At 54.4% G+C, this 16226-nt stretch overlaps 1 protein-coding gene across 1 annotated transcript; it reads right to left on the bottom strand.

Moving 5' to 3' along the window:
- Positions 1-14703: 14703 nt before the first annotated feature.
- Positions 14704-15825, bottom strand: GPR25 (G protein-coupled receptor 25; the record flags this gene model as incomplete). Its single annotated transcript, XM_079697393.1, has 1 exon — positions 14704-15825. One exon carries the CDS (start codon positions 15823-15825, stop codon positions 14704-14706), a length of 1122 nt encoding a protein of 373 aa, XP_079553519.1.
- Positions 15826-16226: the final 401 nt, after the last annotated feature.

Raw genomic sequence — 16226 nt, 5'->3', positions numbered from 1 at the left:
GGGCAAGGGACTAGAAGACTGGAGCCGCAGGCAGGGGGCCGGCAAGAAGCAAGGCCGCCCCGTGTGGTTGTCCAGGTTGTGCACCAAACTAAGAGGGAAAGCTCACCCAGGCTCCACCCACCAAGCCGTGGGCCTTGGCCAGAGCCGCATCTGCCCAGAGGCGGTGGCTTTTTCCAATTACTGAGGCGCTAGGTGAGCTAAGCTGGCTGAAGAGTCATGTGGGCTGACTAAGGATTTCAGATTTTTATCTTGAAATTGAGGAAGAGCTCCCAGGAAACAGAACCAATAGGGGATCCCCCGTGTGTGTGTGTGTGTGTGTGTGTGTGTGTGTGTGTGTACACAAAGAGAGGGGAATTGGTCCACGCTATTCCTATTCCAAAGGCTGACAGGTCCGCAACCTGCAGGGTGGGGCTGGCAGTCTGGAGACCCGGCGGAGTTGCAGTCGGAGCCCAGAGGCCGTCTGCTTGCCCAGCTCCCTCTTTATTAAAGTCAGTCTTTTTGCTACTCAGGTCTTCACCTGAGTGGGTGCGGCCCACCGCCATTATGGCAGGTCATCGGCTTCACTCAGAGTCTACTGTTTATTTCAATGTTCATCTCATCTAAAACAAAAATACTTTCGCAGAAACATCTGGAATAATGTTTGACCAAAGAGCTGGGTACCGTGGCCTAGCCAAGTTGACACATACACTTAGCCATCACACTACCGAAGACCGTCCATCCGAGGACAAGCTGGGCAGACTCACGTTCCCGTCACGTTGGTGTGTGAGCCATTGGCGCGGGGAGAGTTGCAAAACAGGGGAACCGTGGAGAGACGACATCCAGACAAGGGGTGAATTCACGCTGTGGCATTGGGGGGACAGGGGGAGTCAAGAGCTATTTGGGAGCAAGACCTAGTCCGACTCTGTAAGTGATTGACTAAAGGCTTGGCAGAGAGGAAGGGGAGGAGCCGGGGGTTCCCGGGTCTGCTTGAGTTCAGGGTAACGTGTGTTCATTTTAGGGCATGGATTATAATGTCCTGAGAACAGCCAGGCTGCAGGGAGGGCTCGGGAGCCGCGGCAGGGCTGCAGCTCCGGGACTGGGTGAGATCCGGGAAGGGTGTGCAGGATGATAACGGATGGGGGCGGGGGGAGGAAATTCTGGGAGCACTTAAGGGGTGGACAGGTCGTAAAGTACCTCCAAAGGTAAGCATTATTATTATTACTCATGCGATGGAATAATTTGTTGAAATGTTGATTTGTAGCCCCTCCCCCTCCCAGTCACCCCTGCCTTTTCTCTGGATGGGAGGCAGTGGCTTCCTGAAGGCCTCAGCCCTGGGCCCACTGAGACAATGCCAGGGGGCCTGAGGAGCAAGGGTAGGGATGTGGCTTTGAGGGCCCGGACACAGAGGGGAGATAGACTGGGAACGGGAAAGAAGACGACCTGAGGTGACTCGGGAGGTGATGAGACCTCAGTAGGGATGGGGGTTGGGATGCGGGGCCCCAGATTTCTGGCCTTGACAGATTCTTTCACTGCATGCGTCCAGGGGGCAGGAGCCCTGGCGACAAGAGACCCCCGGGGGCCAGAGCAACTAGGATGGCTGCCTTCCGGCCTCCTTTAAGCCTTCAAGGATACTGCATGAGAAAATGCAATTTTTTGCCATCCCAGCAGGCCCAGGACAGAATCAAACTGATTTAAAATAAATTAAGTAATATATGTGTCTTGCAAGCCTGAGCTTGTAGGTTGAGATTTGCAGCAACACTGTTACCTTCATTTACAGGTAAGGAAACTGAGGCCCAGAGAAGCTCAAGCTGGGTTAAAGGCACACAACCAGTAAGGGACTGATGTGCTTTTGCGAGGTAGACCTTTCTGATTCCATAGCCCTAACCTGTGGCCGAAAAACTCCAGACACGTAAAGGGACCAGACACACACGGTGAAGGGATGAAGCATGTCAGGGACAAGAGTTCTAGTCACTGCAGCTCTCACCCGGCCTTGCTGTGTATGGCAGGGGCGGGGCAACTGTGGAGGGCTTGATGGAGGCAAAGTTCAAACACTCAGGCTCTGTCTCAAGGGGCCATCACTGCAAATGTGGTCATAAGAAAAAGGCGTCTGTTTCAAAGACAAAGCTGGAAATCCACATTTTCTATGCGAAATCAGATTGGTACATCTTCGATTTTCTTGTTAAAAATTCAGAAGCGCCTGGGCTTCCCTGGTGGCGCAGTGGTTAAGAATCTGCCTGCCAATGCAGGGGACACGGGTTTGATCCCTGGTCCGGGAAGATCCCACATGCCGCGGAGCAACTAAGCCTGTGCCACAACTACGGAGCCTGCACTCTAGAGCCCGCGAGCCACAACTACCGAGCCCGCGTGCCACAACTACTGAAGCCCTCACGCCTAGAGCCCGTGCTCGCAACAAGAGAAGCCACCGCAGTGAGAAGCCTCTGCACTGCAACAAAGAGTAGCCCCCGCTCGCTGCAACTAGAGAAAGCCCGCATGCAGCAACGAAGACCCAACGTAGCCAAAAATAAATGAATTTAATATAAATTTTTTAAAAAGATATAGTTAAAAAAAAAATTCAGAGGGGTCAAGCAAACCGTGTCTAAGTGCGTTGGGCTGTAGTGCAAGGTGCTGCTCCAGGACCCGCCACCTCTAAGAGCCCGAGTCGGAAACTGGTTTGGACAGGAGGCCCGGGGCACTGGAAGTTGCTGGGCTTGGAAACAGAAGCCGGGCCCTCACTGGGGACTGACCGGCTCAGACCGTGGAGGGAGGGGTGGGTGCAGTTTGGGAGAGACCACCAAGCCCGGATCAGCCTTCCCTCCTGCGCACTTTGGCTGAAGGGGGCCAGGGCGCGCCTCCATCAGCCATCAGAGGGGCTTTTGGGGGCTGGGCAGTGGCCTGTCTGCACCCTGAACCCACCCACTCACACCCCTGCCCCAGTGGAGGGGGCTCACCCGGACCTCTCCCCGCCCAGTGGGAGCTGCCCCGGTCCCGCTGGCTCGTCCCCTGGGGCCTCAGGCCCAGCAGAAAGGATGCGGCTACCCTTGCCCGCCCCTCCCCCTGCTCTGCGGCCCAGACGGTGCCCTGTCGGCGCCCTCGGCCAGAAGCACTTTGGAGACTCCAGGATGACTCGGAGCTGAGGCCCTGCTTCCTCTCCTGACCGCATCCTGCAGCTCGCAGCGGGGGCAGGTGCAGGCAGGGGAGGCACTGCCCCGGGCCTCTGTCTTGGTTGCCAGAAGCTAGAACGGTCCGGACGACCGCAGACTGGTGAGTAGCTCTGCGAAACGCAGACAACTGACTTTGGGGCCAAGCCAGGGGACTTCATTCCACTTCTTCTCAAGGGAAGGGAACCCCGACACTGGGGACAGACAGGAGTCACAGCTGCTTGCAGTGCAGGGCAGCTCTGCTGCCTGGGGCTCAGGCTCAGGGCGGGGAAAGGACCCACCGCCCAAGAGGCCGGCATCCTCCAGGCCCGCGGCTCTCGCTGGTTTCTCTCCAGAGTTTAGGGTCCCGCCCCGCACCCTCCCCGCCTGCCCTCTCTCTCCTCTTTCATTTTTCCTGTGCCTTCTCTCTTCCTTCTCTGCTTCATCTCCAGCCCCTCCATCCCGGCCTGCGCACTGCCTGGACCAGGATCCCCGGCCCTGCTCCCCCTGCCGCGACCACCAGGGGGCGACAGTTCCCGGCGGAGCCTCCAGTCTCCGTGCGCCGGCTGGGGGACAGGGATGGAGAGCCAGCCGGGGCCTGGGGCTCTAATCCAGCAGGGTCTCTGCCTCGCCTCCCGCCCGCGAGGCCCCTGGCCCCGCTTCCCCTGCGTCCGCCGTGGGACCACGTGTCCAGCCTGCCCCACCGCCCTGGCCTCTCTGGCCGGACCCCCTTTCCTTTCCGGAGACGCAAAGAGAACTGGGAACTTAAGAAAAGGTAGTGAATGGTGTTAAACATAATACAACTGCAGAGATAAAGCTAAATACCAGAACAAGGGGAGACAGGCATTTTGGGAGCTTTCCACCGTGGCAGAGACCAGCATCCAGACCAGAAGACACCCGGGTCCTGAGGGTGGGTCCAGAGGGCGGCTCTGCCCCAAGCTCCCCACCCGGAAAGCATGTCTGCTTGTCAGATGGCAAGTAGTGGTCACTGTCCACCCGGCCCCCACCCATGTGGCCCTTGGGTGGGCAGGTGTGGTGGAGAATCCCAGGCCCCGGGAGCAGACCCACCCGCAGGACCCCATGGTGCTGCCCCCGGAAAAGGCTGAGAACTGGGCAGCTGGGGGTGGTGTGCCCTGCCCAGGGCTGGCTTATCGCCAGTACTCCAGTAACCCCTGCCCTTTTCAAAGGCCTGGGCTGGAGGTGCCTCTGAAATAGCGCTGGAGGCCCCCGGGGCCCTTGCATCCCTTTACCTGGCAGGTGCGAGCGTGCAGAGTGGCTCAGGTTCATCATTTAGGAGAGATGTTAAAACAATGTGTTTTGGAATCAAACAGCCTCGGTTTCTTCATCTGTAAAATGGTGGTGATGGGATCACGCATGTAGCCGTGATGAGGCTAATGAAACCGCGCAGGTAGAATGTCCTCTGCACAGAGTGAGCTCTCAGGAAGGCGGTGATTTGTTAAAAGATGTTTTTCGACATTCCTCGTCTTTAAAAAAAAAAAAGTTTTTCTTCTTTCTCACACTCAATTCTCAGGAAAAAATAATATTTCTGCACGATAATTGCATCTTTCATGTTCCAAACCTGTTACCGGTGACCAAGTTCCACTTCCTGTGGTTCAGCAGCTTCAGGCTTCAGAAGGCAAACCTCCTCCTGTGACCAGGCCGCCGGGCCTGCGGCCTGGGCACTGGTTAACTGAAAACAAACTAGTGCCTCACATCTTTGGCATCTCTTAAACTCCTCAGTGATGAGCATGGAAGGGAAGGGAGTGTTTTGAAGGGAAGTTGGTTTAAATTGAGGTCAGATGCTGCCGAAATGGTCCATAAACGCCGCTGCGTGTCACCTTTCGGCACCTGCCTCAGAGCTCTGGTTCCAGCCACTCCTGCCCCCACCCTCTGTGACCTGGCGACTTAGGTCAATGCATTTCCACTGATTTGTTCATAAATGCACTCACCAAAGTGTTCTAGGTGCTCTGAGCACTCTGTAGGGGGTGGGTGGGTTCCGTGGAGTGGCCGAGAGGCCCCAGGGGGAGCTCAGGCTGGCTGGGCCCTTGTGACGGGATGGGCAGAAGGTCCCAGGCTGGAATCGGGGGGAGATGCCACCTGGTTGGTTCAAGGAACGTCAAAACTTCACTGTTGTCTTGGAGGCTGGAAAGTGGGTGATTTCCATAATGTTACCCACTGTTAAGAGCTGGGATTTCCAGCAGGAGTAGGTAAGAAATTGAGAAGCCATTAATATGCACCCACAGGGTAACAGGGCGGGGGGGCGACGGTGAGAGAACAGAGGGACGTAAGCTTTACCACTTCTGTGTGAGCTTTTCGTTGTGAAAATGCATTCCCTGTGTATGTGCAATTTCTGTCACTAAAATAGTGTAAAACTTAATATGAAGACTTTCCAACATTAGTAAAAGCAGAGTCTAGTATAGTGAACCCCCATTTTATCCATCACCTAGACTTAGTAATTATCAACATTTCCCTGTATTTCCATAGTTTATTTTTTCTTTAGTGAGATATTTTAAAGAAAAATCCCAGGCCTGGTAACCTATCACTTCTAAATGTTTCAGAACGCATCTCAGAAAAACAAAAAAAACTGCACCTTTTTCTTATATAAACATGTGGCCGTTATCACAATAATTCCTTAATATTACCTAATACCAAGTCCCTTCAGAGTCCTCCCGTTGTCCCCACACTGTCTTTTAAAGTCAGTCTGTTTGTATCTGGATCCAGTAAGGCCTACACGTTGCATTCTGCTCTTTTAATCTTGTGTGGGTCCCCTCCCCACGCTGATTTGTTTTTTTAATCATGTCAGTGACTTTTTGAAATCGGGTTAGTTGCCTCGTGAAATGGCCTACATTCTGTGTTTCATCTGCTGCGTTTAACTTGCTCCTAACCCCACATTTCCTGCAACCTGGAAGTTATCGGCAAAGCCTTGGTTGGGATTCTGGCTTCTGTTTTGGGTGAGAACACCTCACAGATGGTGTCGGATGCTTCATCCTCCTCCTCTCCCAGAGGCAGGTAACCTCTGGTTGCCTCTCTTACAGCAATGATATGGAGCTGACATGGGATTCCGGGTGACAGTGATCCTCCACCATCAGACTGTGTTTTCCCCTTGGCACTAGGAGATAATCTGTGAGGTGACATGTCCAGCCCCCATCAGCTCCCATTCCAGTGGTTTTAGTATCTTTTTATCTAACAAACGCCCATCACTGAGGCCTGAGTCAGTTATTGTGCTGAGGCTGCAAAAGGAGATTTTCTATGTCTAATTAAAATATTTTTTTCTCTTAAAAAGCAATACATTTCATATGATGTGAGCAATTTCCTTCTTAGTGATCCATTTTCCCAACTCAGATTGTGACACAAGAAAACCCCCAGAAGACGTCCACACTGGTTTATTAGATTTTACAATAACCTCTCTATTTATACCACATGCTGCGGAGCCCTCGGCAGGCTCTGCTCACGTGTCTTTCCTGGTAGAACGTCGGAGAGCACAGAGTATATGTGGCTCTCTCCATGTAGGACCCAGAGAAACAGGCTCTTACAAAAAGCATTTATGAAGTGGCTGACAAATGAATTTTACTTGCAGATTTGATGTCAGTCGTTTGTCTTTCTTTGGCCTCCTGTTGATGGGTTTGTTCGTATAGCAACGGATGGCATGGTTGAGTTTGTGTGTATGTGGATGGTTTTGCCTTGACTTTAATTTTTAATTGATGGATACATGCTTCTAGCCTTTGATGGGTGCATTTTATAAGATATTTTAAATATTTTTTAAAAGCAATAAACTAGATTAGTCTCTGGAGAACAGGCTGGGCCCCCAATCATGGGGTTGTGGACTCTTTGGACTGACAGGGGCCAGAGAGGCCCCGTCTCCCAAGCCCACCCAGTGCTGGGGTCTTGCCTGCAGCTGCCCGACTGTCCAGCACTGGATACAGCGCCTCAGCAGAGTGGTGACCGTGGGTGAGGCTCTCAGCCCCTCCCACTGCAGGGAATGCTCTGGCCTCTGCAGGACATTCCCCGGCCGGAGGGACCAAATGTCCTGGGTCTACTCATAGGCTTTCACTGAAGGGTCCCTGGGATTAACTGACACCCGGGAAATCAGTGATGTGCAAAAGCGGCTCAGTCACAAGACAGAACGCTGTGTGTGATTTTCAGTTTCAAGAAAATAGAACTAGGAAAAGAAAAATAAAGCTTTACCCAAATTAAAGGTCCACATGGCTTTATTTCCTTCTTTGATGCCAGTGAGGCTACCATCCCCATCTTTTTTTTTTTTTTTACATCTTTATTGGAGTATAATTGCTTTACAATGGTGTGTTAGTTTCTGCTTTATAACAGTGAATCAGTTATACATATACATATGTTCCCATATCTCTTCCCTCTTGCGTCTCCCTCCCTCCCACCCTCCCTATCCCACCCCTCTAGGTGGTCACAAAGCACCGAGCTGATCTCCCTGTGCTATGCGGCTGCTTTTTATGTCGCGGATGGAGGTGAGCTGGTAGTCTTTTTCATTTCTGTAGTCCTGTGGTCTTGCACACTGACTGGCACACAGTAAACTCAAAATGAAAATGAGTTGAATCAGTGATTTTGAGAAGAGAAATCCAAAACGATGGTATGACTCAATTCCATTTAACGAATGTCTTTCTTGGGTTTTTTACTCCCAATAATTACAGCAAACATACACTGCTTTTTTAATATGTGTCAGATATTCCCGAGCACTTCACATATTAGCACATCTCACTCTTTCACATTCCCTTTGTGATAAGAAGCATGATTCCCATTTTAGGATGAGGATTTTGAGGTGAATAACAGGACAAAGACGGGGAGAAAGCAGCTGAGAGCTGTTGGTGTGTTTCACAATCAGCGCCTAGGGTCTAAAATAATCATGGTAATTCTGTCAAAAACCTGGTTACATAGTTGTTGTGCTACTTTTCAAAGTGCTTTGTCCCCGAAGCTGATGCTCCCTGAGAAGGTGAGGCAGTCTCCAGAGGCCATGGGTCACACAGGGCCCGAGGGCGGGGAGCCCCGAGGAGGGCCGGGTGGCAGGGGGGTTGGGACCCACGTTCAAACCAGCCCTGTACCAGGAGGAGGAGGTGATCACCGCACACACTGACCAGAGCAGGGGTGCTGGCACCTCAACTGTCTTGACAGCGGAGCCCCGCTAGTTACACACAGCCTGGCCCCGGACGGAGCCTTCAAAAGGACCACTGTGACATCTACGTGGTAGCCAAGAAAAATGCTTCTAATACCTTCCGGGAAAAAAAAGCAGAGTACCTTGTGATTGCAGTAACGTGACATGGGACCATGACAGGAGAAGGGCTGGGGAGAGAAGGTCAGAAAAGGAAAATGAGTGCAGTTAGGCTGCAGGATCCTGAGCTGTTCTACTCTGAATGGGGCCTTGTCTCTCTTTATAGTGATCACAGTTTTAGAAAATGAGACCTGAGAAGGTCTGAGGCAGTAGCTTACATAAAAACCGAAACTTTGTTTGAAAAGATAGAAAGAATTGGGCGAACTTGCGACCCTACCCGGTGCTGTGACTTTGCGGGCACGGGATCTGGTGTAGGGACAGCCCGGGCGTGAGCTGCTTGTTTTAGGGTATCTGTGTGGCAGGGGAAACGGGGAGTATGCACACCCGAAGACAGTCATTTTCAGAGCAGGGCGAGCTAGATTAATCACCCCTCGTCTGGCACCTCTTCCTGGGCAAACCACAGCTTCCCAGACACTGCAGCTGCTTCAGTTGCTTCGCGGGCCAGTGCCTGAGGCTTCTGCCCAGCAGAGCCCAGCACCTTCCACCCGCCTGTGGGGTTACCCAGGCAGCCCTGGGGGTGGGCTTTAGCACTGCTTCTCCCCATCCTGGCCCCGAGCCCAGCACGCCTGGGAAGAGCCCCCTTCCCCCTCTTAACCGGATGCCCGAACTTCATCTCGTGAGGGGACCCTGGTTGTATTAGTTTGGGTTCTTCAGAGAAACAGAATATATATAAAGACGTTTATTATAAGAAATTGGCCCAGCCTTCCTTGGCAGTCCGGTTGTTAAGACTCTGTGCTCCCAATGCAGGGGGCACGGGTTTGACCCCTGGTCAGGGAACTAAGATCCCACATGCTCATCACAGCCACCGCCCCCCCCAAAACACAACAAAACAAAGAAACTGGCCCCCGTGGTTATGGAGGTTGAGAGGTCCCGGATCTGCACTAGGCAAGCTGGAGGCCCCGGAGAGCCGATGTTAGGGGTCCCAGTGCCAGTCTGAGTCCGAAGGGAGGAGAAGCCTGACGTCCCCGCTCAGCTGGTCGGTGGAGAGTGGGTTCTCCCTGACTCTGCCTTTGTGCTCTAGTGAGGCCTTGAGTGGAAGCACGAGGCTACCTCTGTGACGGAGGGCCGTCTGCTCTGCTCAGTGTCTGATTCAAATGTTAATCTCATCCCAAAACACCCAGAATAATATTTGACCGAGCACCCAGGCGCCCGGTGGCCCAGTCAAGCTGACACATGAAGTTAAGCATCGCCCTGATCTTTTGAGAACAGAAGCAGGGCCAGTGATGGTGGCCTTCACCCCAGGGTGCCCTTTGGTTTAGGGCTAATTGGTGAGAAACAGGGTAAGCCAGGCACTAGCAAACTAGAGGAGGTGGAGGGTGGCTTGAGCTGTGGACCAGGATATGGGCTTTTTTGAGTCCTGCCCTGTGCGTGACCTCGGCAAGTCAACAGACCTTGGTGTTTGAGTTCCCATCTATCAAGTGGGGGTAATAACACAAGTCTTTAAGGCAAGTTACATGAACTCTCAAGGCTCAAGTTTTTCATCTGGTGAACAGGGAGAATAATATACATGCCATAAAGTTGTTGTGAGGATTAATAAGATAGTAGATATAAAACCCTTAGGTCAGCACCTCTCATATAGTATGTGCTCAATAATATTAGCCATTATTTTAACACCTACTTCAGAGCGATATTGTAATAATATGTTGTATAAAAAAGGTATTTGAAATAACATAATAAGATGGTAATATTGTATTCTTTTAAACTTGGGCAGATACCAAATTGGCAAATATTTTTTTACGGTAATAACGCCTGGTGTTTTTTCAGTGTGTGGTGAACGGGCACCCGCATACCTCCAGAGAGAATGTAAATTTTTCAACGTTTTTGGCACAGTGTACCAAAGTCTTAAATTGTTCATAATCTCTGAAGAATAATTTCATTTCTAGGAATTTGTCCTGAACAAAGAATCAGAAGTGAATATAAAGATTTTTGTCCAAGGATGTTCATCACAGAATTACGTAAAAGAATGAAAACTTGAAAAAAAGTTTAGGGGCTTAGTTAAATAAATGCGGTTACATTTCATATAATGATGTCATGTAACCTTAAAAAGATGTTTAGAATAATATTTAACGACCTGATAAAATATGGCATTTTGCAAGGGAAGGAAGCAGGCCACAAAATAACATATATAACATATATCCAACAAACTGTTACTGAATGCCAAGTTTGTGCCAGGCACTGGTACACACTTGGGAACACAATAGACTCAGTTTTTGGTCTCATACAGATTGACCCCAATTTACTTGTTTATTTATTTTAATTTGATTTACTTTATTTACTTACTCATTTATTTTTGGCCACGTGGCAGGCAGGATCTTAGTTCCCTGACCAGGGGTTGAACCCATGCCCCCTGCAGTGGAAGCGCAGAGTCTTAACCCTGGACCACCAGGGAAGACCCCAATTTAGCTGGGAAACAATGTACGTGTGTATTATTATATACACAGAAAAAGAAGGTATCTTCACGGTGGAATAACGGATGTTTTCCATATTTTTCCTTTATATTTTCCTGTAATTTCCTTTTTTAAAAAAAACAAAGAACCTGCATTACTTAAACAATCAGGGGGGGAAACTTACAATTTGTAAGAGAGAGCCTGGGCCTCGGCCTCCCTGGGCGTGAGCTGGGTGTCACACGGGAGTGGGTGACAGGGTCCAGAGAAGTCGGGAGGGAGAGATAGAGGCTTAAGCTGCACTGTTGCTGGTCTGCGACCCTGACCAGGCTGCTTCCAAGCCCAGCCCCATCATCAATAAAATGAACGGATCATTCCTGCCTGCCCCAGGGTCATGAGGACCAAGGAAAGCATGTCTATGTGCCTTTTACAAACGTGTGCTGTGCTGCAGAGATGCAAGCGGTCGCTGTTACCTTAAGCAGGTGACTTCCTGGGTCTGGTCCTCCCTGTCCTCCTCTTGGAATGAGCAAAACGGGCCTCCAGCTCTGCAGGCCTGTGATGGACGTACATAGGGGTCTCACACGGCGCCCACTCTCGTGAGAGATGCAACGGCACACTCAGCAAACACTCTGGTGACAACAGGAGGAGAGTGGTTTCCCCTCCTCGCTTCCTCCTTCCCTCCCGCGAGCCCAGCGTCCCTGCCCTTTGGCTCCCGGGTCTTTCCATCCTTTGCCCCACTGGACTGAGCGGGGGTCTTGATGGGGGCGGGGGTGGTGAGTAGCTTCCTGCAGGCCACCCAGCCAAGGCAGGGCACCATTTAGACCCCATGAGCTCTGACAAACGAGATGTCCTCAGCATGTCCAGAGTGACAGTGGGGCTGAGTCATCTCACTAAGCGTGGCTTCACCCGCTCTGCCATTCCCATGAACTCCCCAGATCACTCACCCAGGGGCCTGGGTGACAACACGGTGCCATGAGAAAGGGCCCGAGAAAGCCCAGAATTAGTCACAAGTTCAAATCAGAGTCACACAGGCCGATGTGCCCAGCCTTTGCCCAGATGTTGACCTTTAAACAACCCAGAGCAGCTCCACCCCGTCCTCCTCTTCAGGCCACTGACTCAGGCACGGGGAGGGGGCAGCCTCGGAAGGGGAGGGGCTCGGGGAGCCAGGCCTGGACCCGCTGATCCTGAGGGCGGGTCTCCCGTGCTGTCTCTCGTATGGCTGAGTCCCTTCGCCGTGCACCTGAAACTATCCCGTCGTTAATCGGCTATCCTCCAATACAAAATAGTTTAAAGAAAAGAATGTGATTGCCCTTGACCTGTGAGGTGCCTGAGCAAAATAGATAGAACCACCTCCATCCTTCAGAGGAAGAACCAGAGGCTGGAGGGAGCTGGCAGAGATGCCCAAGGAAGGCCCCGCCGGGACTGAGCCAGGTCAGGACCGGCTCCGTCTTCACCTCCAGCACTGGGCACTGTGACTGCTCTTTGTTCACTGACCTTAAAAGAAGCTCACAGAAAATTTCATGACACAGAAATGGAGGGGAAGGGGCTACCACTCCCTCACTCCTACAGCCCTTTCCTGTGTGCCCTTTTTGTAGATCATAATACCATGCAACAGACCCCGCTTTTACCCTTCGCGTTCTTTCTTATTTCGGATGACGATGGGGTCCCGATGATCATTCCCTCCACAGGGGGTTCATGCGTGTCCCCTTCCCCACCAGGCACTGGGGACACAGCCTCAAACCAAACAGACATACTCCCTTGGCTTATGGAGCTCGCATTCTCAAGGAAGAGACAACAAAAACAGAGAGAAACCGGACGGCTTCCCGTTAGTTGAGAAGAGACGCCTGTGGCGTTGAACTGGGGCTAGAGAAAGAAAAGCACAGAAGGTAGTTTTTACCCAAAGAACTCTGTGGTTCCTAATGTTTTGCTTCAACAACACCAAGGCTAACAATTATTTTATATCCTCCAGCCTTGAAGTGTGTGGGTGTTTATTTAACACAAGCAACTCTGTTACCCCTTTTTTCTTTTCACTTATCAGCATTTTCCAATCTCCCAGCAGCGGGAGGGAAATGCTGAGTTTTGATAACTGCTGTGCTGGGGGGAGATGGAGAAGCTTTCTGTCTGTCTGTCTGTCTTCAGGGAACTCAGTTCATCAGCAAGTCGGGAGAAGCAGGGTGACAGGGGTCCAGGTAGGGGCTCCGTCAGAACAGCCCAGAAAAGTGCTTCTGCTGTAAGCTGAGGTCTCATCATATGAAACGGTCATCTCTTGTCTCGGAGGGCGATGGGGTGAGGATGGGGGGAGCCCCGATGTACCGAGGGCTTCAAGGTTAAAGTGTCTGGACTCGGTCCTGCCAGCCCGGCGACCCCACAGGCTGCAAGGCCTGCCTCCCTCGGGTGCATGGGGAGGACGTGCCCAGGTGAGCTTCTTCCCAGCTTGGCCTCCCAGGGCCGCTGACAGGCGGGTTTGAACTGCTCTAACCCATCAGCCCCAAAGACTGGACTCCACGCCTGCCCGGGGGTCTGGCATAGAGGGGGGCCCTCAGAGAGAAGTTCTGAGCTCCTTTCCGCAACGACTGACACTTCTTCAGGCCAAATCCTCTTAAAAGTAGAAACACTGAAATTTCAACCCCTCCAGAAACCTCAGACGATGTCACAGAGTCAGAAAATGGACACCCTCAACATTTGGACTGGATGGTCTCAAAAGGAGAAAAAGCCCTGTGCTGGTCTGAGAATCACAACGACACATTTCCTCTTTGAAGTGCCACCTGGCTGGCAGATGACCTTCAATCTTTTATTTTTTATTTTTTCTCTTCTCTCTCTGAAACCTTCAAACTGTGAAGCATCCTTTAAAATAATGAGAATAAAAAGAGATGCCGCCCTCCTGGGGGACTGCTGTGCCCACGGTGAGATCAACTCTCTCGGTCCCTGCCTTCACTCCAAATCCCGATCACTTTGAGGTCAACCTCAACTCCTGGGTTGAGTTTTGTCTGACCCAGTGTTCCGTTCGCCTCTGCTCAAGTAAAGACAGACACAGCTGTCAGGCGAGGCCAGCGAGAACGTTTATTGAGAAAGGGGAACTCACACTGAAGGGCCTGGTGTCCGGGCTGGGGGAGAGAGAATCCAAACACCTGACGAGAGATGCCGGAACCTTGTGTCCAGAGGGAAGGTCCAGGATAACTTCCAGGGTGAGTCCTGCTGCTTGCTGGGAGTGGGGAGAAGATACAGAACCGGGGCAGGCCCGGGCTCCTGGGGAAACTCAGGAGGAGTGGCTGGGTGAGCCGACAGCAGGGCTGGCTCCCACGCTTTGGCGAGCTTTGAAAATGAAGATCTGAACTGATGGTGACTAATGATTCAGCAAACTCTGCCACCAAGACCGCTGAGTATAAAGGGCTGTCGGTTTCACAGTCTGTAGGATTTTTTGGAAAGTGAGGGGCTAGAGGGTCTGGCTTGGAGGAGGTATTTCTCAGAAGGCAATGGCGATTGCAGGGACCAAAGGTAACAGAGCCCAAGACAAGAATGGCTTCTGGGGGGCTCTGGCCAGTGCTCCCACCCACGGGGCAGAGAAGGGAGGCCCACTTCCCTTCCCCCTACTTGGCGGACCCTGCGGTGTCCGGGCTGCCGTCGGCTCCATCTCTCAGGACTTTTCTTGGGCTGGAGACAAAGAGCCCAGGTACCCACGGGGCCGAGCGGGAGAAGAGTTGGTCTCAGAGGCCTGGCGTGGGGGGAGTTCGAAACGCTGAGGTTCTGGAAAAGCTGGTGAAGGAGACCCGGGGGGTCTAGGCGGTGCCGGCGGAGCCGCTCTCCGCGCTCGCTCGGGAAGGCAGGTCCGGGGAAGGCAGGTAGGGTGTTGGGGGCGGCCCACCTCGCTATGCCTCCTGCCCCTCTCCGCGCGCTCCTCCGGGCTGGCCAGCTATGGGCCCACGGCCGAGGAGGCGTTCGTCGTCTGGGCTCGGCCCGCACCGCGGGCCGGGCTCCGGAACGGGGAGCCGTAGTCCTGGGAGAGCGAGGACGCCGAGCTGCCCCCGCGCGCCGCGCGCTCCGCGCGCCAGCAGGCCCCGCGCCGCCGCAGCTGCGCGCGGAACGAGCGGTCGAGCAGCAGGTAGATGAGCGGGTTGGCGCAGCTGTTGACGAAGGCCAGGCAGGTGGCGACGGAGAGGCCCCAGCGCAGCGCCAGCAGCAGGCGGCAGTGCAGCGGCAGCGCGCGCAGGCTCGCCAGGTGGAAGACGGCGCGCAGCGCGCAGAAGGGCAGCCAGGAGCCCACGAAGGCGCCCTCGACGGCGAAGATGATGCGCAGCGAGCGGCTCCGGGCGCGGCCCAGGTGCGCCGGCCCGCGCAGGCGGCGCGACACGCGGCAGTAGCAGACGACGGTGACGGCCAGGGGCAGCGCCAGGGTCAGCAGCAGCGACAGCAGGCTCAGGACCTGGAAGGCGTCGGACGGCTCCTCGGCGCACTGGCTGCCGCGGCCCCCGGGGAGCGGCCGCAGGCGGCGGAAGGCCAGCGAGGGCAGGCCGGCCGCCAGCGCCGTGGCCCACACACCCGCGCACACGGCCAGCGCGCAGCGCCGGGTGCAGCGGGCGCGCGCGGCCAGCGGGCGGCCCACGGCCAGGTAGCGGTCCACGCTGAGGCCGGCGAGCAGCAGGGCGCCCGCGCAGCGCGTGCCGGCTATGGCGAAGCTGCTGAGCTTGCACAGGCCCTCGCCGAACGGCCAGAGGCCATCCCGCGCCGCCGCCGCGGCCCACAGCGGCAGCGTGAGCACGAAGCCCAGGTCGGCGGCCGCCAGGTGCTGCACGAAGGTGTCCACGAGCCGCCGCGGGCCGCGCCGCCCGACCAGCAGCCACAGCACGAAGGCGTTGCCCGGCAGGCCCACGGCGAAGGCCGCCAGGTAGAGCGCGGGGATGTAGGCGTAGCCGTAGGGCAGGTCCTGGGCCGCGCACAGCTCCTCCTCCAGCGCCAGCTCCTCCGGGGCGCCCGACCCTGAGTAGTCCCAGGACGGCGTCCCCGGGCTGGGGCTCCAGGGCTCGGTGGGGCGCATGGTCGGCGAGGCCCGGGCGGACGCGGCGTCGAGAGGGAGGGTGGCTCTTCACGGCCGGTGCCCAGCACCTCCCTTCCTGTCACCCCCGGGCCGAGGCGACTGGGTGGGCAGGAAGGGGTGGGGGAGGAGGGGGGAGGAGGGGGAGGAAGAGGGGAGGGGAGGGGAGGGGAGGAGGGGGGACGGGGAGGGGAGGGGAGGAGGGGGGACGGGGAGGGGAGGGGAGGGGAGGGAGGGGCGAGAGGCAGGCTCCTGGGGAGGAGACGGTGGCCGACGATTGGGGGCGGGGGCGGGGGCGGGGGGCTTCCCAGCTGGGTCCTTGGAGGAAAAGTCCCCAGGGCTGGGACACCGCCCTGCCTCCCTTGGGAGCCTAGCCTGCCCCTCTCCATAAGTCGCTCGGTTTC

The sequence above is a fragment of the Hyperoodon ampullatus genome, assembly GCF_949752795.1.
Source record: "Hyperoodon ampullatus genome assembly, chromosome: 2".
Classification (NCBI taxonomy): Eukaryota; Metazoa; Chordata; class Mammalia; order Artiodactyla; family Ziphiidae; genus Hyperoodon; species Hyperoodon ampullatus.
Note: the sequence above shows the minus strand (reverse complement) of the source record. Positions and strands in the feature narration are given on the sequence as shown.